Here is a 23,356-nt window from a genome sequence, read left to right on the forward strand (position 1 = left end):
GGCTGTCACATTGGATGTGATGTGAGGCACACCTTGCCTACCTTCTATTTCAAGACTTTTTGTAGTCTTTGAGAGCGAGTCAAAAAGAAGGAATCCTGACCAAAAATCTGGTCCTTGTGGCTGACCTGTTATCCTGGATAGACACACATTATTTGCCAAGGCAGCAAAGACATTATGTGGGAAATTCATTCTCTTCAACCCACAGTCTCCTTGAAATTATTGAGTACATTGTTCAACATAAAATAGATTATGTTATAAAATGTGAGTATTCTCAGACATAGAATGAAAGTATGAAGTGCAAAGGTGCATACATGAAAGTGAATTTAGTAAATATTTTCGTTTGGTTATTCAGAGTGGAATGCTAGTGTATCAAATTGAAGTTTTTAGGATTGCCTCCACTGCTACTTTATGCTCTTAATGGATTTTTCTGCATTTTACCTTTAAAACTTGGCAGAGTGACATCTTGTTACTCAGAAGCTATATAGTTAGTATTAGATCTCTCAAAATAATTTGTAGGCCTCAAAGTAGGTAATACTGTTCTTAAATCTATGCTAATACTAGATTGAAAAATAGAGGTTATTTTCTTGTTTTAAAAATTTAGTTTCTTACTGCAAACATGTGAACACCTTCTCATTGTAGACTCTGTGGAACTATAGCTCATTGCATAAGATGGTGGGTTTAGAATATTTGTGTATAAGTTCGTAAATGTCGTACCAGCCTAAAAGATTTCTTAAGCAGTGCAGGAATTGAAATCAAGTGTATTTTCAATACACTCATTCCATTTTTACAAAAAAAGTCTCATCTTTTAACATACAAATTCTCTTTAAAAGTATTAAAGCAGTAAGAATTTGACTCTTTTTTTTTTCTAAAGGAATGAATAGGAATTAGAATTAAAAACAACATTCTATAAAAACAAAATGATAGGTCTGAAACTAAAAGTCCCTGCTGTTATCTCACTCCAAGTTTCATTTGGAGCTGTATGTTTAGCAGATTTCGTGTCAGTAGACTCTTTAATTGAATTATCTTGGATTACGTAAAAATTTATCTTTGCTAGGTTTTTAAGGCAGAATTAGTTTTAAGTGTTGATACAGATTTGTTTTCATGTCTATTACTGTTTGAAAGAAACTCTTCTGCTAGTTATGTTTCTTGATAGTATTGAGAAACCACAGTTCACTTTACATATCTGACATTTTTCAAGTCATTATATTATTGAAGAGCATTCATACTTGAAAACAGATACAGTTTTGATGGGTTTAGTATATTTTTCTTCCTTTTTTTTTTCTATTGATAAGTGAGAATTTCCAACACAAACATCTGTGTGGTCTCTAATTTTCTCAAAAGAGTGTGAGAATTGGTCATCTAGAAGGCCATAGTGCAATTTTAAATAGCTCATCTCTGAATTTCATATTAAAAGTTCACATATTAAATCAGAGGTCAGTTCAAAACTAGATACTGCCAGTTTTTATAATAAAACATAATTTTTGTTGGCTAGTCTACACATACTACATATTTAGACAGAAATCACAGAAGATCTTCTGTTCTCTTAAAATTTAGATCCAAAAAAACATTTTGAAGTAACTGTTTCTCATTTAAAACTAATGTAGGAGTCTAAACAATGAATTCGGAATATGTAACAAAGGAGATGCCTATCATTTGAAATGCTTGTTTTAATCTTTACTGCTTTTTCCATTGAATCTGTGCTGCTTCTGTGCAACTGTTTTCCACTGTAGAAACTCCATCGTGCTGCCTTGCTTCTCGTGAGCGTATTTACAAAACTAGCGATGTAGCTGGGCCTGCCTCTGCTCTTTCATCTCTCTCTCACAAACTGAAGGGTGGGTATGCATGCCAACGTAGCAAGGTTATTCGGATTTTGACATTCAAAATACTTTGGTTTGTTTTTCTCCTTCCATTCATTTTCATTTCATTCGCTTAATTAAATAATGTTTTGAAGGTGACCGTTCAGGTTTGGTGTCTGTTGGGAGCTCATTTGATGTAACCATTCAGTGTTGCCTTCCCGAGTTGCAGCAACTTCATGATGCGTGGTCTAGGTGTCTCTTTCTGCTTTGTACACAGAAAGGTGACTTAGTCTCATCTAGTAACACCTGTTTTCCATGCAAATGAAATATGGAAGAAGAGGGAAAAATATATAGGGTGGTCTTTTTGTTTACAGATAAAGCAGCTTGCTGCATGATTATGCAGTTTTTCATGTCGTTGGGGTTTTTTTTGGTGCTGATAGTCTAGAGTGCTAATTGGGATTATTTACCTGTATATGTGCAAATCCAAACCTTTGCTTTTTAAAAATATAGGGTGTTTCTTATTGCTGGAAGCTGCTGTTAAGCTATGCCTTTCATAAGCTGTTTTGTTCTAGAATGTTTTCCTGCTTGATATGCACTACTCATGCCTATACTTTGAGTTTGATATGTTGCTGAATGGCTTGCAGTGTCTTATGTCCTCCAAGACGACTATTGACAACTTTTCACTATTTCTTCCGTTGTGAGGAAACCTGTAAAAGGTTTTATCTGGAGTATTTTCTCATCTGGCAGACCTTGAATTCATCTTTTTATCTGTTTGTTTCAGGGAAATGTGTGTATAAAGTAATTATAATTTACATTTCTGAATTCATATATCACAAAGTAGACATCTCAAAATAGCTCTTCAGTAAAACTGGTGAATAACAGCTGGCATGAGCAAAATGCTTGGACTGATATTTAAGAAACTTCTTAATTTTTTCTTTTAGCAAGAACAATCACTTTATAAACCATGATGCACCATGCTATTTCTTCTCTAACTCTTCCCCTCCCCACCCCCCAAAAAATTATACAACTTATAAGAAAAAAGAATAAAGACAGTCTCAAAATTGATTATGGTTATGTTTGAGATGTTCTCAGTATACCCCACTGTTTACATTTGATATATTGTTCCTGAATATAGACAAAATATTTATTCTCTGCTTGGAGAAGTATGAACTCCTATCATGTCTTATGTCCTAGGAAGCCAGGAGAGTACCCTGACCTTCAAGCTTGTTAAATATTCCTGTATAAGTATCCTTCACTTTTTCCTGTTGCTGTTTGATTTATTATAAGCTACTTAAATATGGAAGTAGCAAAATACTAAGAATTGTTTTGTAACCTGAGGAAGCATCTGGGTTGCTAGACTTATATTTTGAGAAGTAATAGTAGGGAAAACTGAGATCACTCCATGCTTCTATATATTCTCTAGCATAGGGATAAGGCTTCATGATTGAGAACTGGAAGAAGTTGGTGCAGATCCCATAGTGCAGAAGAAAGTATAATGCAGATTTCCCACCTTCTGAGTAAATACTGAAGGTACTGAATAAAAGATGACTGCCTATTCTCTCCGTTCCCAGTAGAAATCAAGGTCCAAATTTGCAAATATTGTCTGATTAATTGAAACTTTTTTTTTTTAACAAACACTTGTTTCCCCAAAAATGTGCCCAGATGAGTGGGAATAACCTTTTAGTGTCTAGACAGGTAAAATAATCCAAAGTACTCTGACTCAATTCTACAAGCTTTACTAGAAAAACTTCACATTTAATTAATGAGAACCCATTCAAATCAGAAGAAGTTAACTTATATGTTCAATGCTTTGCAGTGTAATGCTTTGTGGATAGAGAGGGTTTTTTTAATTAACAACCACTGCATTGCTAGGCAGTAATTCCAACATTGCGTGTCTTAATTTTCAAATACAATTCTACAAGAGAGACTGTGTTGACAGAATTATTAGAAGCAGATTGCTTTAATGAGCTGCTTATTTGTATATACTTGTTCTGTATGGATTTATATTAAGCTACCCATATTTTTGTAGTTCTGTAGATTAATATATGTACAAAGTCAATGTGCATAGGAACAATAAATTAGTGCATCAATATAAGAGGACATCATAGACCAGAGGTAATGGTTTAGCTTAGTGGTTGAAAAAGGGGGGGGAATTTATTAGTAGGTTGTGCTCTGGTAGCAGAACATTGATAGTTTGTGGTCTTAAAAAGGTGGATATATCAGATTATCAATGTGAATCATGTTAAGCATGGTTTTTTTAAGCCTCTTACCCAATTTGCCTTACATTTCTTGATTTTTGAGCATTAAAGAAAATGAATCTGGTAATACATTTGAACTTTCTGCAAGTCTATTGTTGCAGTCAGGCTGATACGCATTCAGATAATAAATAAATAATCCTTGTTTTTTGTTGCAACTGTGGTAAGCTTAGTTGACTCCTGGCATTTTACCTAAGGATCTAAATTGTGCTCCCTTTACTTGTGTTTTGTGGAAATAGTGAATTGTGCCTTTTGATATCTCCATAATAGTGTTTTCTCTGTAAATATTTCCTAGCCCTTGTTTGTACGTATCTTTGGGAGAAAAAAATGTATTGAAGATATTCTTGGCCAAAAAATTCCCTTTATATTTCCTCTCGTTTTGATGTGAACAGAAGCATGTGCTCGATTTTCATCGTGTGTTCAGGTCTTTAATCCTTGTTTTGTATTGCTAAAGGTATCACTGTCAAAATACAATAATTTAATTATAAAATATGCTAAACAGGTGACCGAATGAATTTCACAGGAGCTGCTAGACCAGTTTCTCCAGCAGGAAAATCAGACATGTCGTCAAAACACAGAGCTGACAGCAGGTCACCCAAGCTTGATGTGCGAATGAATAGAGCTGCTGCTGACCAGAAGAAACCCAGGAATACGGATGGCTTGTCTGCCAGTGAGAGCCTCATGCTGAAATCAGATGCTGCAAAATTGCGGTCAGACTCTCACAGCAGGTCTTTGTCTCCTAATCATAACACTTTGCAAACACTAAAAACTGATGGAAGAACAACTACTGGTCTGAGAGCTGAATCTCCAGGGCCAGGAACCCGGTCATCTTCTCCAAAGACAAAGACGCTTACAGCTGTTAGATCTGGTGCTAGCTCTCCACGATCCTCATCGCCCCATGACAAAACTCTACCTCAGAAACCTTCATCCCCTGTAAAAACAAAGCTGGATCCTCCTCGGGAACGCTCCAAATCAGATTCTTACACACTGGATCCAGACACCCTTCGTAAAAAGAAAGTACCGCTAACAGAACCCTTAAGGGGGAGGTCCACATCACCCAAACCAAAAATTATTACAAAAGATGGAAAACCTGTTACAGAAACTGAAAACAGAGCCCCTTCCCCTCATGTCGTACAAGAAAATCTTCACAGTGAGGTAGTTGAAGTGTGTACTTCAAGTACCTTAAAGACTAACAGCATTACGGATAGCACCTGTGAGGACAACACCGAATTCAGAAGTCTGGATGATGTTTCTAATAAAGTTCATTTCAGCATAGGGAAAGCACCACTGAAAGATGAGCAAGACATGAGAGCATCTCCAAAAGTGAGCCGTAAATGTGCTGGTAGGCATACAAGGCCCAAAAAGGAAAAATCCAGCTTTCTCTTCAAAGGAGATGGCTCCAAGCCTGTAGAGCCCGCCAAGCAAGCAATGTCACCTTCTGTTGCAGAATGTGCCAGAGCTGTATTTGCTGCATTTCTTTGGCATGAAGGAATAGTTCATGATGCTATGGCTTGCTCATCTTTTTTGAAGTTTAATCCAGAACTGTCCAAAGAGCATGCACCAATACGAAGCAGTCTTACTCAACAACCTGCAGAGGAAAAAGAAACCAAGTTGAAAAATAGACATTCATTGGAAATATCATCTGCTCTTAACATGTTCAACATCTCACCTCATGGACCAGATATCTCTAAAATGGGTAGCATCAATAAAAACAAAGTCCTCTCAATGTTAAAGGAACCACCTCTGCATGAGAAGTGTGAGGATGGAAAAACTGAAACTACCTCCTTTGAAACATCCAGTCATCACACAATGAAATCCAAGTCTCCGCTTCCATTAACACTGCAGCACTTGGTAGCTTTCTGGGAAGATATTTCTTTAGCAACTATTAAAGCGGCTTCCCAAAACATGATTTTTCCAAGTCCTGGTTCTTGTGCTGTGTTGAAGAAGAAGGAAAGTGACAAAGATAACAAGAAAACCAAAAAAGAGAAAAAGAAAAAAGAAAAGGTGGAGACCAGGCCAAGGGGAAATCTTTTTGGCGAGATGGCCCAGCTTGCAGTGGGAGGGCCTGAAAAAGACACCATCTGCGAGTTGTGTGGAGAATCTCATCCATACCCAGTGACTTACCACATGAGACAAGCTCATCCAGGTAAGATTATATATATTTCTTTAATTCCCGTGTCCGTATGAAAATATATTGCACACACACATCTTGGTATTAGTTACCGTTATGAAAATGTAGTAGGCTGTCTTGTCTAACATTTTAACACAGTGCGCTATATAAGCTAAAATAAAACTTACACTTATTTACAAATTTACAAATTATTTACATGTTTGTGTACATAATTTGAAGTAGTTATGGATCTGAGCTTTCAAAAATGCTGAAGAAATTTGGAACAAGGCCAAAATAATGAGCTGACTTTAGAGAAGCTCTTCAGAAACACGCCATTTGTTAGACTTCAGGACTTTTAACTGTGCTGAGAAAATTGGAAATAAGATAAAAATGAGTACGTTGGTTAATTAGAGCTTCTGTGTTGCCAAAATTTTCCTCCTACCATTCTACTATGAATAGTAGAAAACTTGTATTTATCTGCAGTGTCAGCGCTGGGTATCAGTGGCTTAATTTGTTTGGTTTAAAATGTATCTTAAAAAAAAAAAAAAAGTCCAGTTTGAGTCTCTAGACAATTTGTGTTGTAAAATACAACCCAGTCTGCTATTTTGTCTCTTTATGTGGATTCCTAAATTTTTTTCAGGAGTTTGTTTAATTTTAGGAGAATCAGGTGCTGGCTATGCATTATCTTAGCTAGTGAACTAAGTTCAAAAGATACATAATTTATGTTTTCTTTAGAAAAGGAATCCCTAATGGAAGGAATTAACTACAATATACCTAGTAGTAAGTAGCCTTATTAGAGACAAAGTTATTTCTGTGTTTTCTAGTTTGTAGATGTAACTTAATTATTTTGCCATTTAGTGAAGTTCGGGCTGATGTTGTATGCACTTGTTTTAGCCCTGTGTGTGAAGTTAAAGTAAAATTAAGGAGCCTTGTTATTCAGCAGTTATCAATGCCCTGAATTTTTCTGAGAAACTGTAATCAGCAAAGGAGTGCACTTAATTCCCTTTTGAGCTTTGTTAGACTGGGGGTAGGTTTTTTATGTTTTTTAAATTATAGATAATGTTGGCTAATATATAATACTAACCATCACTTAGCTGTCTGAGCAGGGAGCTGTTGATGCTTTGAACAAGTTCATAATAAAAACTTGAAAACTGCAGTCTGTTTGGATTGTTTGGATACTGCTGGGACATGTGGACATGCACCTTGGTTTTTAATCAGTTCAGAGAGAAAAAAAGCAGAAAATTAGGCCAGGAAAGGACATCCCCCTCTCCATCCCTCTTTTACAGTAACAAGTAATAGAAGAATAATCCTTCTTTTGAAGTAACTTTTCATCTTTTTACCTGACGTAGGTTGCGGCCGTTATGCAGGTGGCCAAGGTTATAATAGCATTGGGCACTTCTGTGGAGGATGGGCTGGTAATTGTGGTGATGGTGGTATTGGAGGAAGCACTTGGTATTTGGTTTGCGATCGCTGCAGAGAAAAATATCTCCGTGAAAAGCAAGCAGCAGCAAGAGAGAAGGTATTTTCATCTGTTTCTTCTATATCTGCTTAATAATGCTGTGTTCACAACTTGAAAATATGGTAGGGCCAGTTTAAAAACTTTGGAATTCCAGAATTTTGGCAGGTTTTGGAATATCCACTGATGTTATTGATAAGTTTAAAAAAATAAAATAGAAACTTTCCTGATTACTCTGACCAGATTTCTTCCCTTCAGATGGTGATGTTTTCAAATCTGTAAAATAATTTTATTTTTTATCCCAATACAACTGCAGCATAGGATGTAGTATCTAATTTTTCAAAAGTATGTGTCTGTTTATTTAACTTTGAATTTAGTTTTATTTGTTTACTGAAATATGAGTACCATTTTAACTTCATATGTTTATAGTTTCTTTAATGATCTTAATCATCCAGGTCATTGGATACAGATGCCAAACTCTGGGCAAACTAGAGCAATTTTTAATGAGAATAGTATGAAAGGTGCTGCTCTTATGTTGTTCTTTGATTACCTATTTCAAATTCTTGCTTAAAGTTTTAAGGTTTTAATCAGAATGATGCTAATTTAACTTTAATTTTGCAACTGCATGTGTTGGAACTTTTTGCGCACAAAATTCATCCTGAGGCAAGCATCAAGGCTTTCGGTTTGAGTTTGCAAAGTGTAATTTAAATATACCTTTTTAAATTTCTCTAGATTAAACAATCTAGGAGAAAACCAATGCAAGTTAAGACTCCTCGTGCCTTGCCGACTATGGAAGCTCATCAAGTGATTAAAGCCAATGCACTGTATTTACTGTCGCTGAGTAGTGCTGCTGAGCCCAGTATCCTCTGCTATCACCCCGCAAAAGCATTCCAGTCTCAACTTCCCAGTGTCAAAGAAGGAATTTCTGAAGACTTTCCCATTAAAATGCCATGTCTCTATCTGCAGACTTTAGCAAGGTAAATGAAGTTTATGAATATTGATTTTAATACTCATCTACTTATAGTGTTGGATAAAAATGTGTGTATAAACTAAAACTTAAATTGAAATTCCTAACTCTTAACGATCTTTGTTTTTCTTTCTCTTCTGTTTCCATGATCTTGTTACATTTCTTAGATTGTATTTGCTTTAAGGGTCAAATATACTGAGTTGCTTTTGGATACTAAATAGTTTTTAACAACAGTTTAGTTTCTGTCCAAAGAATTTAGAAGTTCCTAAGGAGTTTAACTTATTGTGTTAGTAGCAGACATATGTGCTACTTTTATCTCTTCACAGTTAAAAATATTAAGGAGGAAACCAGAACTCTTATGGTTACTTGGTGTATTTCTAAGTAGATTCCACTGTAATGTCTCACGTTATATTATATATTAGAGACAGTTGGGTCTAAAGTACATAATGGAAATACCTAATGAAAATACTAAAAGATAGCAAAGGGTGGTCCCCACTCCCTGTTGGTTGAAAATGCCGTTATATTTTCCACTAGCACTTGTAAGTCACAACCAGCTTAAATGCATTAGGTGAGGAGTAAATGAATTGCATTGGCTGGCTAAATGTATTGGCAAGGGACTTTTGTGTATGTGTGTGTTCCAGGAATTTATAATCTTTAATCCTAATTTTAAAATCTAATTCGATGTAGGCATCATCATGAAAATTTTGTTGGGTACCAGGATGACAACCTGTTCCAGGATGAGATGAGGTACCTGCGCTCAACTTCAGTGCCTGCACCGTACATCTCAGTAACTCCTGACGCGAGCCCTAATGTCTTTGAAGAGCCAGAGAGTAACATGAAATCTATGCCCCCAAGGTACTTCCTTGTAATTCTAGGTACTACATACAAATGCTAAAGCGTTAGCATAACACCAATTTAAAAAGAAAAAAATATAAGGAAAACATTGCTGTAGTTAAATAGCTAAAGAATCAGATTAGCCCTTATCTGTCTCTGAAATGGCAGCAAAAAAGCCAAGAACATACAAAGCTATAGTTAGAAAAGTATCTTCAGTGAATCATAGCCTATCAGGTATATTTTCTACCACTAGCAATACAAATCTTATTTAAAACTTTTAACTGTAATGCAAACCAATTGCTTTTCTCCAAAAAGGTCTTGATTTTACACATTAAATATGAAAAAAGTTTGTTCAGAAGGACTCTTAGCATACCTCAGGGAAATGTATCCATAGTCCTTTACTCTAGGCCTGCTTATTTCCCTGTAGAGACAAATACCATTTTTCCAGAATGTCCAGAACTGAAGAAGTGATCTTAAAGAGCAGTGGTCCAAGGACCATAGTTGTTGTGAACTCCTTGAAAATGCAGCATTTTTTTCCCCTTTTAACACAACTGACTGTAGTGCAGATTAACAGCCTTTTTGAGGGAACGTGGCTGTTACACTTCCTTCAGGATTCCATCCTGAAGGGAAGTTTGAACAGGAGAGAATTTCAGTAGCTTACATTTTTTTAAAGCAAATGCCGTGCTTCTTTCTGTGGAAAGTTAAAATGTTGCTGAAGACATGGATGGCACTTAATACCATTAAGTGTGCTTAGGTGGTTTCTGTCAGGTTAAGCTATCTTCTTATCTCATTAAGCTTACTATGATCTAATTCAGGCAATTACAGAATTTTTAGTTTTGCCAGGGAAAAAAAGGCTCTTACTGTTACTTAATATTAGTCCAGAATCAACTTAGATGCTCAGTGCTTTCAGATGTCAAGCTGATTCCTCATTTTATATTGAGGATGTAACAATGAAAAAACTTGCTTTTAATCTGTTTTATTTCAATCTGTTATATTTAATACTGACTGCAAAAACAGTTTATTGGAATGCTACAATCTACAATGTAGTCTTTTCAGAAATAGAACTTTTCTAACAAAACTCTTTAAGAGTCCATCGTATTGGTATATTCCTTTATTAAAACTGTGGACACCATGGTCTCCTGAGGCCTATAGGGACAGCATAAACTGGGAGTTCTTCTGCAGACTGTAAGAAGTCCACTGAAGGTAAGGAGTAAAACATGTCAGAGGCATAGCCACAGCAACTGAAAATTGGCTTTAAGACTAATGATGTTAGAAACTTTTAATTCACATAAAGTTCTAAATTTCAGTTGGCTTGCATATTAGAAATTCACTCCATAGATGTTTTCACGTTCATTCTCAGGGTAAATTTGGTCCAGAATTTCAATTTTGACATGATCTGAATGTTTGTATTCTCTCTAAAAAATATCTAAATTCTTGGAACTTACCATATACATCATTACATTTGTTTATAAAGCACTTGCATGCTTTTCACTATGTGTAATTCTAATACATGTTCCTTCTTTTCCAGCATTTAAACAGTTATTTAGGTACATAAGACAAAATTTCATGCAGTAGTAGTGTTGTCATTATGAAATGCATGTGTCCAATATTTTATGTATAATTCCTGTATACTCTATATATTCATTAATGGGTTTATAACTTCACTCATTTCTTTGTAGTTTGGAAACCAGTCCAATAACAGATACAGATCTTGCGAAGCGTACGGTCTTTCAAAGGTCATATTCAGTTGTTGCATCTGAATATGACAAACAGCACTCAATTTTGCCAGCACGCGTAAAGGCGATCCCTAGGAGACGAGTCAACAGTGGAGATGCAGGTAAGAGCACAGACATCAGAAGCAGTGAAAAAACAGTTAAGGATATGCCATTAGACTTGCAGTTCTTCTTGAAAACAGTAGACAAATACAATTTTTTTAAAATAAATACATGTAATGGCATTTATTTCTATTTATTAATAAAGTTTAGCTTTTTGTGAATCTGCGCAGGATTAGCCTAAGAACAGCTCAGGAATGTGGTTCTGAAATATGTGGTGCATCTTTTGTGCTTCATTTAAAAGTTAGTGATATTTTCTTACTCATTTGAAGCATTATTTTTTCACATTGCTTTCTGTAACACATTTTTCTCATAGAAAAAATGAACAAATACATAAATTCTGAAATTGCTCTGTTGCTTTTTATTTTTACTGTGGCTAAAAATTTGAAATGCACAAAGAATCTAATGTATGCATATCTTTATGCTTTTGAATAGAAGTGGGGTCCTCTCTCCTGAGACATCCATCTCCTGAACTTTCTCGGTTAATCTCCGCCCACAGCTCTCTTTCCAAAGGAGAGAGAAATTTCCAGTGGCCAGTATTGGCATTTGTAATCCAACATCATGATCTGGAAGGACTTGAAATAGCAATGAAACAAGCCTTACGGAAATCTGCTTGCCGAGTCTTTGCCATGGAGGTATTAATGTACTAATGGATCTCATAAATTAAGATATTTGTAAATTCTGTCTCAGATTTTAAAAATAATTTCTGTATCGATTAAAAAAAAAATCGCAAAATTGTGATGTGCACTAAACCTATGCTAAAAGTTCACTTGTATTACTAACTCTAAATGTAAACAGTCTCTAAACAGTCTTTCCTGTAAACCTTCTTCAATAGTGTATCTGTTGTGTTGTGTAGAAAATCTCTGATAAAAGAATACGATGAAGGCTGCAAAAATCAATTATATAAATACAGTTTTGTCCTCCTTTGCTCAGCATCTTCCTGGTCTTACTTGGTATTTGTTTTTCAAATCTTGGACTGAGTATTCTTTCTTTAGAATTGTTTTGGTGCTGCTAATATCGAGGTATTTCACAATTTCCTTCTGAGATGGGTGAATGCTACCCCTGTTACATAGATAATGAGTGACCAAAACCATCCATTAAAGATCGATTGCTTCAATAAAAACTGCAAGAGGCATCCACATTGAGGCCTTTTTTATTATTATTTTAGCTAACCTCTAGAAAAGTTTCTTCTGAGCTTTTAAAAAGCATGAGTATTTTTCAGGTATTTGTAGCATGTGAAAATATAGGTGGATTATCTCAGATAAAGTAAAAAAAACACACCTCTACTGTTAAGCACCACCTGTCACATTTCCAAACATCAACGTGCAGAAATATTGCAGCTTTTAGAAGAATATAAGAATGTTACCATTTTTAAAAACCCTTTTTTCTCCCCACTGTGTTGATTATTTTTTTTGAAGTGGCTGAATTGTTTTGATTAACTCAGTCAGTGTCAGAGATCAAATAAGGAAACCAAATCTCAGCCTACAGAGTTCTCAATAAAAAAATGATCTTTACTTTGTCAACCAATTTGAACAGTAAGGAATGCTGCCACCTCATCCTCTAATAATCTCTCTGAAAACACCTAAGAACTTTGCTTTTTCATCCTTAAAGCTTTTCTCAAATAACTGATTTTTGTGTATGGTGTTTGGGAATTACTTTGCTATGTCCCCTGTAATATAGTTGTCATTTAATAAACTGTTGTAGCTACAGAGCTACTTGAAGACCTCTGCATTATTATTTGCTTGTCCAAAAGCATCAGTGCACCTTCTTACATAAATTACTTAAGAAATTGTTTTATTACAGGTTTGCTTAACCAGTTGGTAACTTCTTGTGTGTGCCGTATTTTAGGCTTTCAACTGGCTGCTTTGTAATGTCATTCAAACAACTTCTCTTCATGACATATTATGGCATTTTGTGGCTTCCCTGACTCCTGCACCTGTAGAGCCTGAAGAAGAGGAGGATGAAGAAAATAAATCAAATAAAGAAAATGCAGAACAAGTAAGTGAGGTTCAGCATTCCTTTCATAAATACAGTTTCCCTGTTGATTTTGTATCAAATTAGAAATGTTTTTATTATGTGGAACAAAAACCCCAAACAACGTTAATCCTTTCTCTGTGAAACAGAACCTTAATTATGGAGTGAAAATTCTTAGTCTTAAATTGTAGTTGAACTCTTGATAGTCATAGATTAGCTAATTTTTCTTCTACTGTCTCCAGATTTTGTGTGATGATTGTGTGTCTTTTAATGCATTATTTTTGTGAGGATTCATGGGAAAGAAAAAAATAACACACGAGGACATTGCTAATTCAGTGACAAAAATCTACTGTTTACTTTGTATTTTCCCTTTGCCCATCAAAAAGAAGAGATAAAATATTTTTTTCAGAGAAGCTTTGTTGTTCAGTCTTGTCAGTGCATTAAGAAAAGTCTGTAGTTAATTTCGAAAATCTATAGTTAATTTAAAGAATTATATCTATTAAAATAATATATAAGTAACTCTGTGTATACTATAGTAACTTAGTCATTAAGAAAAAACCTTAGTTCTGCAAATGTAGCATGTAGAATAGAATAATCTAACATATCACTCATCCAAAAGGTATGTTCATACGATCTCTTCTAGATTTAGCTCTGATTGAAAACATTATCAAGTCCACAGCAAACAGCTCAAGAAATCATGCTAGTGCTTCTAGTAAGCCAGAGTAATATTTCCACTTCAAATCTAATCCAGCTTTGAAATGGGAACTTCTGAAATGAGTCTTTTCAGCATTGCAGCCCTGGTACATTGCTGCAGTTTTGTCCAGAGCAACTGTAGTCTTGTCCTAAATTTTATGTGGGATATCAACTTTTCCATGTTACTATATCAACATGCAGGTTTGTCATTCTGCTTACTTACTTTCAAGCCACGTTCTTGTATGCATACATTAAAGTTGATTTGCAGTAGCTCTGTGTATTATACTCTGAACGTTGTTTCTGTGCTTGGCTCCAGCAATTTTCTGCCTAGTAGTAATTTCAACTGCCACATGAAAAGCACTTCACAGCTCTAATGAAATAAAGCAGCTGATAACCTTAGCTTAATTCACAAGTTTGTTATGTCTGCTTTTTGCTGCTTAAAAAAGTTTTATTAACAGGTGGAATATGTTATTTTTTTCTAGTTAGTTTGTTTTTGCAAGGTGACGTTTCACATCTTTAAATCATGAGAAATAAGTGGTACTGCACAGTATGCTTCCTGAGTTTCTTGTTTGTTGTTCATTTATAACTTGTTAATTTAAGAATTCTCTGACAGGAGCTACTCTGAAGATAATGTTCATTATAGGATCGTTACAGTTATTCTTAAATATCATAAACCTTTTTATTTCTATTTAACCTTCTTTGTCTGAAAGCCTGTTAACAACACAAGTTGCTTTTCCTCTTAGGAGAAAGACACAAGAGTATGTGAACATCCTCTCTCAGATATAGTGATTGCAGGCGAAGCAGCTCACCCGTTACCCCACACTTTTCATCGCCTCCTCCAGACAATCTCTGATCTTATGATGTCTCTTCCCAGTGGTAGTGCATTACAGCAAATGGCCTTAAGGTAAGCACAAATTAGGACAATTCTTAAATGGCTGGAAAGGTTGTAACATAGATAAAAAGATTTTGCAGTGTAGATAGGAAGTTGGAAACAACTTTCTGTGTCTGTGTGTAAAGGAGCATGTGTATCCTTACACATAGGGAAGATATATGTAGATGTATATGTACATTTATACATAGAAGTACTAGTATGTATTTGTTGTAACAGTAAAAAATGTATTTGCTGTTAGATTCTGTACCGTATCTACTATGAAAAAAAATACATATCATTGAATAATATGGTAGTATCTGTGTATATGTGCATTATAGCATAATACCTCTTGCTCAGAAATCTCTTATCTGAATACTATCCTTAAACTGTTTGATTTTTTTTTTCCTGTGTATCTGTCTCAGAGATACAAATTAAATAATATTCTGTTCACTGTTAAAATTCTAAGAAAAGTTCACTCCTGCCTTCCTCAAAATGATGCATAGGAACACTTAAAATCCTGCAAAAATTTGGAGTTAAATGTTTATAGAAAGCATTTGGAGAAGCAAAAATGTTACTTATAGCTTTGCCGATAGGTTATGTCTTTTAAACAGTATTCAGAATTTCAAAGTCTACCAAATGTGTTTTCAGGTGCTGGAGTCTCAAATTCAAACAATCCGATCACCAGTTCCTGCACCAAAGCAATGTTTTTCATCACATCAACAACATTTTGTCTAAATCTGATGATGGAGATAGTGAGGAGAGTTTTAGTATCAGTATTCAGTCTGGTTTTGAAGTCATGAATCAGGCAAGTATTACACCTCTTTTTCAGAAGCAGAGATCAGTTGTGCACTTCCTATGATCTTTCTGTCTGAATTAAAAGGTTCTGTATTGCAGTGTTATATTTCCATGAGTGTATCTCAGTTTGGGATCTTGTTGTTGATATTCTGGTCCTCATATTTAGCTTTAGAGGTTCAAATATTGACCCCTAGCCTGTATATTGCTCAAAGGTAACTTTTGGAGCAGTGTTTATAAGTGCTTGTTTGGAAGTACAGTGTCTGGGGATATCTTATTGTTCATTTAGTTAATTCATTTGGTTCATTGACTTAGTTAACTTTTTACATGCTGTGAGCTTCCACTTCTTACTTGCTTATATCTTTTTTTTTCTTCTGTTACTCTGAGAAGCACAAATAAATACTTCTGATTAACATCTTTGAAGTATTTTCTTCCATTTATTAATAAATTTAGGCATTTACTAATATATTCAGCAGTTATTAATATTTCCTTTGGTTAAAAGGGCTGAATAGTTTGAACTAATAAATGACAAATTGCTTCTTTAGTTCAGAGAGCATATTCCTCAGAACAGAAATGCCTGTGTGGTTTTAAAACATGTAAATAATGCCTGTATTTGGGCTTACTTATGGATATTTTAAATATTTTCATTTGTTTTCGTAGGAACTGTGTATAGTGGTTTGTCTAAAAGACCTAACCAGCATTGTTGACATCAAAACCTCAAGCCGACCTGCCATGATTGGTAGTTTAACAGATGGGTCTACAGAAACGTTCTGGGAGTCAGGAGATGAAGATAAAAACAAAACTAAAAACATCACAATTAATTGTGTAAAAGGAATCAATGCACGTTACGTGTGTGTTCATGTAGACAATTCCAGAGATCTCGGGGTAAGAGGAAAATGAAATGAAATCTCTCTCCTTGAAGGTGCATAGTCAAAACTGTAAATATTTATCAGCCACGAACCACCATTTTCTTTGTCCTTTGTAATTCTAATTCAGAAGCTCACATTTTGAAGTAACGTTTCTGATTCCTGTGGTTTCGAAGCAGTACTTGATATGATCCAACTAAATTTGCAGTCTGCATTAACCTAAGACTTCGAACTTAATTCTCAGTGGCATGTTCAATTTCAGATGTGTTTTCAAGCATTTAATTATTTCTTAAGTTACTTTTCCTTCTCATGACTTCTGTAGAAGCATTCAAACAGGGAGGTTTTCATAAAATCCAAACTATTTTCTAGACTTACTACTTTCATGTTTATTGACCTGTACAGTAATGTTACAAATATATCTTTATTTCAACTACAGCTTTTAATGCAAGGGGCAAATCATAATTTTTTTTGAGAGCTGCTTTGGAGTTATTTGTCCTTGCTTTTGACCGCTTTTCTCTTTTTATTTTTTTTTTATAATAGAACAACTTGACTCTTTTATGTACATACTTTCTCAATACAGAACTAGTCAGGATGGTCCTCAGCTGAAGGGTTTTGTTCTTATTTTGCTTGTCTGTTGCAGAACAAAGTGACTTCAATGACCTTCCTAACTGGCAAGGCGGTAGAAGATCTCTGCAGAATAAAGCAGGTAAACATTTTAACAGTTGACGCTGAAAAATTGCCATCGTTCTTTGGCTGCGTACAGCAGAGATTTTCTAAGCAAATCATTTCCATTTCTTATGGTAGATAAATAATTTTACAGATATAAGACATCATAACATTTTTTGGAAAATACTGTATTATTATGACAGATTCAGTCATATATACTGAATATTGATCAATCTTTTACTGAAACAGAACAGCATAATATAAAATATTCCTTAGTTTGTTTGGTTTTTTTAGTTACTATAGCTGAAAGGATAAGTGATTATATAGAAAGTTTGGAAAAAAGACTGTTTAGGCTGCATTTTATAAGGTCAGCAAGCTGTTTGATTTCTTTTTAGGTTATGTATATCTGAGTATACCTAAAATAATTGCATTAAGTAGTATTACACGTTGTTAGATATTCTGATGCCTGGCTTCTCAGTCATTGTCTTTTATCTGCTTTGTGGAAACATTTTTCATTAGAGAAATGCAGCTTAAGAGTGAGCAGAAGTAGAATGCCATGAGAAAGTAGAAAATAAATTATTTATCCTCACCATGAGTTTTTTCTAGTTACATGGTCTAATAGATGTTTATGGAACACATTTTTTCCTGCCCTTTTTTTTTGGTTCTCAGCTTCAGCTAGCTGAAAATTTCTGTCCAGAGACTCAAGTTCAGAATGATGTTCAGTCTCTGTACTTCTATTGCTATACCAAGTGATAAATGCATGGTTTTCTATACAGATAACATTGTTTTGTATTTTGACACTGATGTGACCCATCAAAGCAGGCAGTTACCATTTTGGACTCAAAAATTTCATTAAAGTCTATTAGTAAAAGTAGTGAGCAAATATTAGTTCAAAGTATTTTTTGAATATGTGAACTGTTGCTTAGAAGATAAAAGGGGTTAATAGGCCACTATTTCTAATAGGCTTTAAAGACAAAAAAAAGTGGCTATATATAATTATTTTTTTTTAAGTTTGAGAGTTTTTTTAAATCTGAATTCATGAGGTTGAATATTTTTATAATTAAAAATTACAGTCTTACTGCTCAGCATTAACATTTCATAGCAAACATTGTATTGGTTCCAGTGATAGACAATGGGTTTGTTTTAGAGGTAGGTGACTTTTTGTGTGATGTAACGTCAGTTCCCACCTTTATATTCCTGTTTAATAGGTAGACTTGGATTCAAGACATATTGGCTGGGTAACAAGTGAACTTCCCGGGGGTGATAATCACATCATCAAAATTGAATTGAAGGGTCCAGAGAACACACTAAGAGTTCGACAAGTGAAAATTCTTGGGTGGAAAGATGGCGAAAGCATTAAAATAGCAGGCCAGATTTCTGCAAGTGTGGCTCAACAAAGAAACTGTGAATCTGAGACACTGCGAGTATTCCGACTTATTACATCCCAGGTGGGATTTTAATGATGTGTTATGTGGTGAAACTTGCTATAAATCGTAGTCTTTCAGTGCTTTACATTTTAATGTAAAATGTCACATCTGCACTAGTTTGTCTTTGAGATAAGCTAATTGTCACTGTCTTTCTTCCAGGTATTTGGAAAACTCATCTCTGGAGATGCTGAGCCAACCCCAGAACAAGAAGAAAAAGCACTATTGTCCTCCCCAGAAGGAGAAGAAAAAGTACACAATGTATTTATTTGTATTCTATCAATAATACTTTGCTGAAAAAATGATCCAGGATGATTTTCAGTATTTGTCCTATATCTTATGGTACATAATTTTCAGATCAAAGCAGAAGTGTCACAATTGCTTTTTTTTTAGTTATCATTGTTTTCCTTTTTTAATTAGTAAATTATAACTGAGGCATATATGTTTAATGGAAACGTCATAGCAATGGTGGCACAAATTATGCCTACAATTACAGGAGCACGTAACACCTGCAGTAATGGTCAACCTGGAAGTCCTTCTTGCCTATTATCTTGTGCCTGGAGAAGGACTCTGATGATGTTTAGAGAGAAAGTATTAAGAAATCACGCTACTGTGCTTTTACCTGGTATACTCCTGTCTTCAGCAAGGATTAGTTTAAGAAGTACTCCAGAAAAGGTCACTGTATCTGGACTGTCATGTTTAATAGACAAAATTGGACTGTCCTCAATGAAAGTAATTTCGTGTTTTCAGAGTATATATGGTTTTGCTCTACACAGTACTGTGTGGCAACATCAATGAATTACTTGTTTTGCAAAAGTGTATTTTTCTCACGTGTGCTGTGTGGTGACATAATTGTGTGTTCCCTGTTTCTTTTATTGTGAAAAATGTAACCTGGTAAGTATATTCAGTGCACTGCTTTACAAAGACTGAAGAGGCTGAATCTCAAATAATTATACTTCACTTGTTCTGCTTATTGATTATTTTATTTTATTTCATGCTCAGATTTCCTCTTATAAAGAAGAAGAAAGTAAATACATCAGAGATATTTCTTAACCATAGTTCAGTTGATCTTGTATGTATATCTTATCTTATTTCTCCGTAACAAAAAGCTGTAAACTTTTAGAACAAAATTTGTTGATATTCCATGTTAATTGCTATAGTAATTACGAAATCTTCTTGGAAATCTTGATCTAATGTTAAATGTGCTCTTTATGAAGGCAACATCAGATGCAGACCTGAAGGAGCACATGGTAGGGATCATATTCAGCCGGAGCAAACTGACGAATTTGCAGAAGCAGGTTTGTTTATTCTGAAATGCTTTGAGGATTAAATGTTTGTGTGTTGCAACAAATACACTTATTTTCAGTGATTATAGTGCCTTTTACTCGACACTTTCCATTCTTGTTGTCCTTTACAATCAAATTTTGATTTACATTTTGAATAGTATGTGTTACTCTGTGATAGTAATAGGATGTGTTTTATATGAAAATTCTGCTGAAATTGACACTGAAAAAATCCATTTTAATAGGATAAAAAGCCCTTTCCTATTAGACTTTATTTAAAAAGAAAAGGTTTAGAATTGAGTTGAAAATGGTACTTATTTGTGTTTGCTGATAATGATACCATAATATTAGACCTCTCAAACTTCTAGGAGAGGTTCAGTGACAGTTTAGATTCTTCGTTTTGCACGTGTTTTTTCCCCATTTCTGTCATCAAGAATTACTGAGGTTTGATAGAATTTAATCCTAAAAAGGTAATTGGTGCATAGATTCTTAAATTATTTTTTCCTGCAGTCAATGAAATTTTGAGTTTGTGGTTTTCTTACTTATCTTTGTTTTTCTTAACATAAAGCAGAAGTTAGAGTATGTTGGGTTTTTTTTCTTTTGAATACTAGATTTTTTTAAAAATATACCAACTAAAGCATCTTTTATATTATCTTTATTTCACCTGTCACAAGACAAACATTGCCATAAAGAGTTTCACAGTAGTACAAGAGGTATTAGATTCGTTTTGAAGTTTGTTAGATAAGTCATGCAGAATCTACCTTTTTGTCAACCATCTTAGAAATTTTAAAATCTCTTAAATATGCTTTTTAATGTGCTATTGGTAAAATGAACACATGGTTGCTAAAATCTTTTAAAGCTTTCTCAATAGTAAATTAAACAAGAGACTAAGTTTTTTAGTAAGTCGTTTTCTTCTGTGGGTGTTGAGCAAATGGATTTCTTTGGGGTTTTTTGTGTGGGTTGGTTGTTTTTTTTTCATCCTGAATTCTATGTAAAAAGCAAATTAAAAGGTGGGAACTACAATTTAAAAAAATTTGTTTCAATGAAATTTTCCAGAATTAAGATGAGCAAATTCAGTATTAAACCTAAATTTTAATTTTAAAGAAATTTAACTAATCTTTAAATTGAAATCTAAATTTTATTTTCCCTTTGAATTCATGTTGAAAACTAATTTAAGCACAGGCTCACAGGCTTTCCATTTTAGGCATAGTTATGAAGGTACATATAAAACACAGTCTCTTTCACTTTGTAATTTAAGAGTTACTCTGTATTTGGATTCTGTTGGGATAGGTATGTGCTCATATAGTCCAGGCCATACGGATGGAGGCGACCCGTGTGCGTGAGGAATGGGAACACGCCATCTCCAGCAAGGAGAACGCCAACTCACAGCCTAACGACGAAGATGCTGCTTCTGACGCTTACTGCTTTGAGCTGCTGTCAATGGTGCTGGCCTTGAGCGGCTCCAATGTGGGCCGGCAGTATCTGGCTCAGCAGCTGACTCTGCTCCAGGATCTCTTCTCATTACTACACACTGCTTCTCCCAGGGTGCAGAGACAGGTGCGTGCTAACTGCTCCTCGTCTATTTTGTTACACCTAGAAAAAACATCTTTAGAATCCTAAAATTGTGCATGCAATAGCATAATATATATTTGAACTTATTTTTTTTCCGAAAGACAATTTTGTTTTCTTACTTCTAAATGCTTCCCCAGTCATACTCGGATCATCCCTATATTCCACATATGGAATAATTGTGAATAAAGCAAGTCATTTTGTTATTGCAGCCATGAGGAGAGGAAATTTTTGAAAATTACGAACAAATAGAAATTTATGACCATTTAAAAACAAATTACTGATCTGGCATGAGGCCACAGCATCTTTGTCTTACATTTAGACTAGAAGTGTTGTAGTGTGGAACTAGACAATTCCTTTCTACTCTTGGTATTCTCAGGTAGATCCTTAATTTCTGTTTCTTTCTGAACTTAAGTGTTGTCTGCCTGAGTACCTATATGCACATAATATAAATATTTAGACACATGAAACAGTTTACTTTAGTACCATTAATGGACTAGTTTGTTGTTACTAGCCGGTGTGCCTTCTCTAGGTGGACTTTTAGTCCCTGTTCCAAAGTTTCTGTGTCCTGTACACTCTACTTTTCTTCTTCCGATTTTCTGAACTGTTAAAATGTCACATCTCAGTTTGCCTGGAGGCAGATACAACCCTGCTTAGTAATTCTGATATATTGCAGATATGCAAAATACTGGGGTTTTTTGTCTTAAAATGTATACAGTTTTTTAAGAAAACATTGAAGGCTTGAGAAATTAGATATTAAATGTCAATTCCTTAAGCTTTCAGATGTCCTGATTTGGACCAAACTTTTCATGATACAGCAATTTCAACCCCAGTTCCACCAGCTAGTAAAGTTGAAGTATATCATTTCAACACACCACCTGTTAGGTCCAGAACAATTGGTACAGATTTTCTCTTCAATATATTCCAGTTAGAATCCCTGAATAGTAGGCATTTCAAGGGATATCTGGAGATCATCTAGTCCAACCCCCCTGCACCTGCCATCCTTAGATATCACGAGGAAAATGAAAGGAGGTGGAAAAGAGTATCATGAGTCTCAGCACCTCGAGGCACAAGCACTTTGTTTTCGGAAGCCTAACGTATCTCTACAGTTCTACCACAGAGTTTCTGATATCTAAAGATTATATGTGAAGTGGGTAACATGTCTGTAACATGCCAGCAAATCAGAATTGTACAAACATCTATATCACTGTTGTCATAAGTCCAGTACCAAGCAGAAATTTTATTATTATATCAGGACTAACTATTGTTTGAGTGGGATTGATTCTGAACTCTGCAGCCTTGTCTCACTGAGTATATTAATAAACACTTCAAAGCAAGATAGAAACCTCACAGAATTTCTTAGAGGTGTTCTTTAAGTACAGAAAGTAGATTCAGTCTTTTTTACTGAAATAACTTGTGAAAAAGAAAGATTTTATTTGATTTTGCTTGAAAACCCCAGCTGTCTTGGTAAGAATTGTGATGTTCTGATTTTTTCCTCCAGGTAACATCATTACTGAGACGTGTCTTGCCTGAGGTAACTCCTAGTCGCCTGGCTAGTATTATAGGAGTGAAGTCTCTTCCACCAGCAGATATAAGTGACATCATTCACTCAACAGAAAAAGGAGATTGGAATAAATTAGGTATCTTAGACATGTTTTTGGGATGCATTGCCAAAGCTCTCACTGTACAGCTAAAAGCCAAAGGAACTACTATAACAGGGACAGCTGGCACTACTGCAGGCAAAGGAGTTACTACGGTCACACTTCCAATGATCTTCAATTCCAGGTTTGTTTAAAAATATGTATATATTCTCAAGATAAAGGCAAAAAATAATTACATTGTTTGAAGTCAGTTATGTTGTCTTTTATAATCTTTGTTTTATAAAAGGTCAAAAATCTATAACACTTTGACAGTATGAGTCATGTTTAGTGAGTTTGATTTTGGGGGGGGGGGGGGGGCGGAAAAAAA

The 23,356-nt window shown here is 34.8% G+C and overlaps 1 protein-coding gene across 1 annotated transcript in view; it reads left to right on the plus strand.

Moving 5' to 3' along the window:
• Positions 1-23,356, plus strand: part of MYCBP2 (MYC binding protein 2, E3 ubiquitin protein ligase) — a gene marked incomplete at its 5' end in the record, with an annotated part of 156,400 nt that overhangs the window by 118,186 nt on the left and 14,858 nt on the right. Inside the window, 16 exon segments of the mRNA XM_010194319.1 lie at positions 4,554-6,197; positions 7,511-7,680; positions 8,350-8,594; positions 9,272-9,439; positions 11,098-11,255; positions 11,689-11,885; positions 13,099-13,248; positions 14,661-14,821; positions 15,437-15,593; positions 16,241-16,465; positions 17,087-17,152; positions 18,321-18,560; positions 18,699-18,788; positions 19,754-19,834; positions 21,110-21,376; positions 22,890-23,173. Coding sequence (XP_010192621.1) covers positions 4,554-6,197; positions 7,511-7,680; positions 8,350-8,594; positions 9,272-9,439; positions 11,098-11,255; positions 11,689-11,885; positions 13,099-13,248; positions 14,661-14,821; positions 15,437-15,593; positions 16,241-16,465; positions 17,087-17,152; positions 18,321-18,560; positions 18,699-18,788; positions 19,754-19,834; positions 21,110-21,376; positions 22,890-23,173 — 4,303 coding nt within the window.

The sequence above is a fragment of the Mesitornis unicolor genome, unplaced genomic scaffold (genome assembly GCF_000695765.1).
Source record: "Mesitornis unicolor isolate BGI_N332 unplaced genomic scaffold, ASM69576v1 scaffold8661, whole genome shotgun sequence".
Lineage (NCBI taxonomy): Eukaryota > Metazoa > Chordata > Aves > Mesitornithiformes > Mesitornithidae > Mesitornis > Mesitornis unicolor.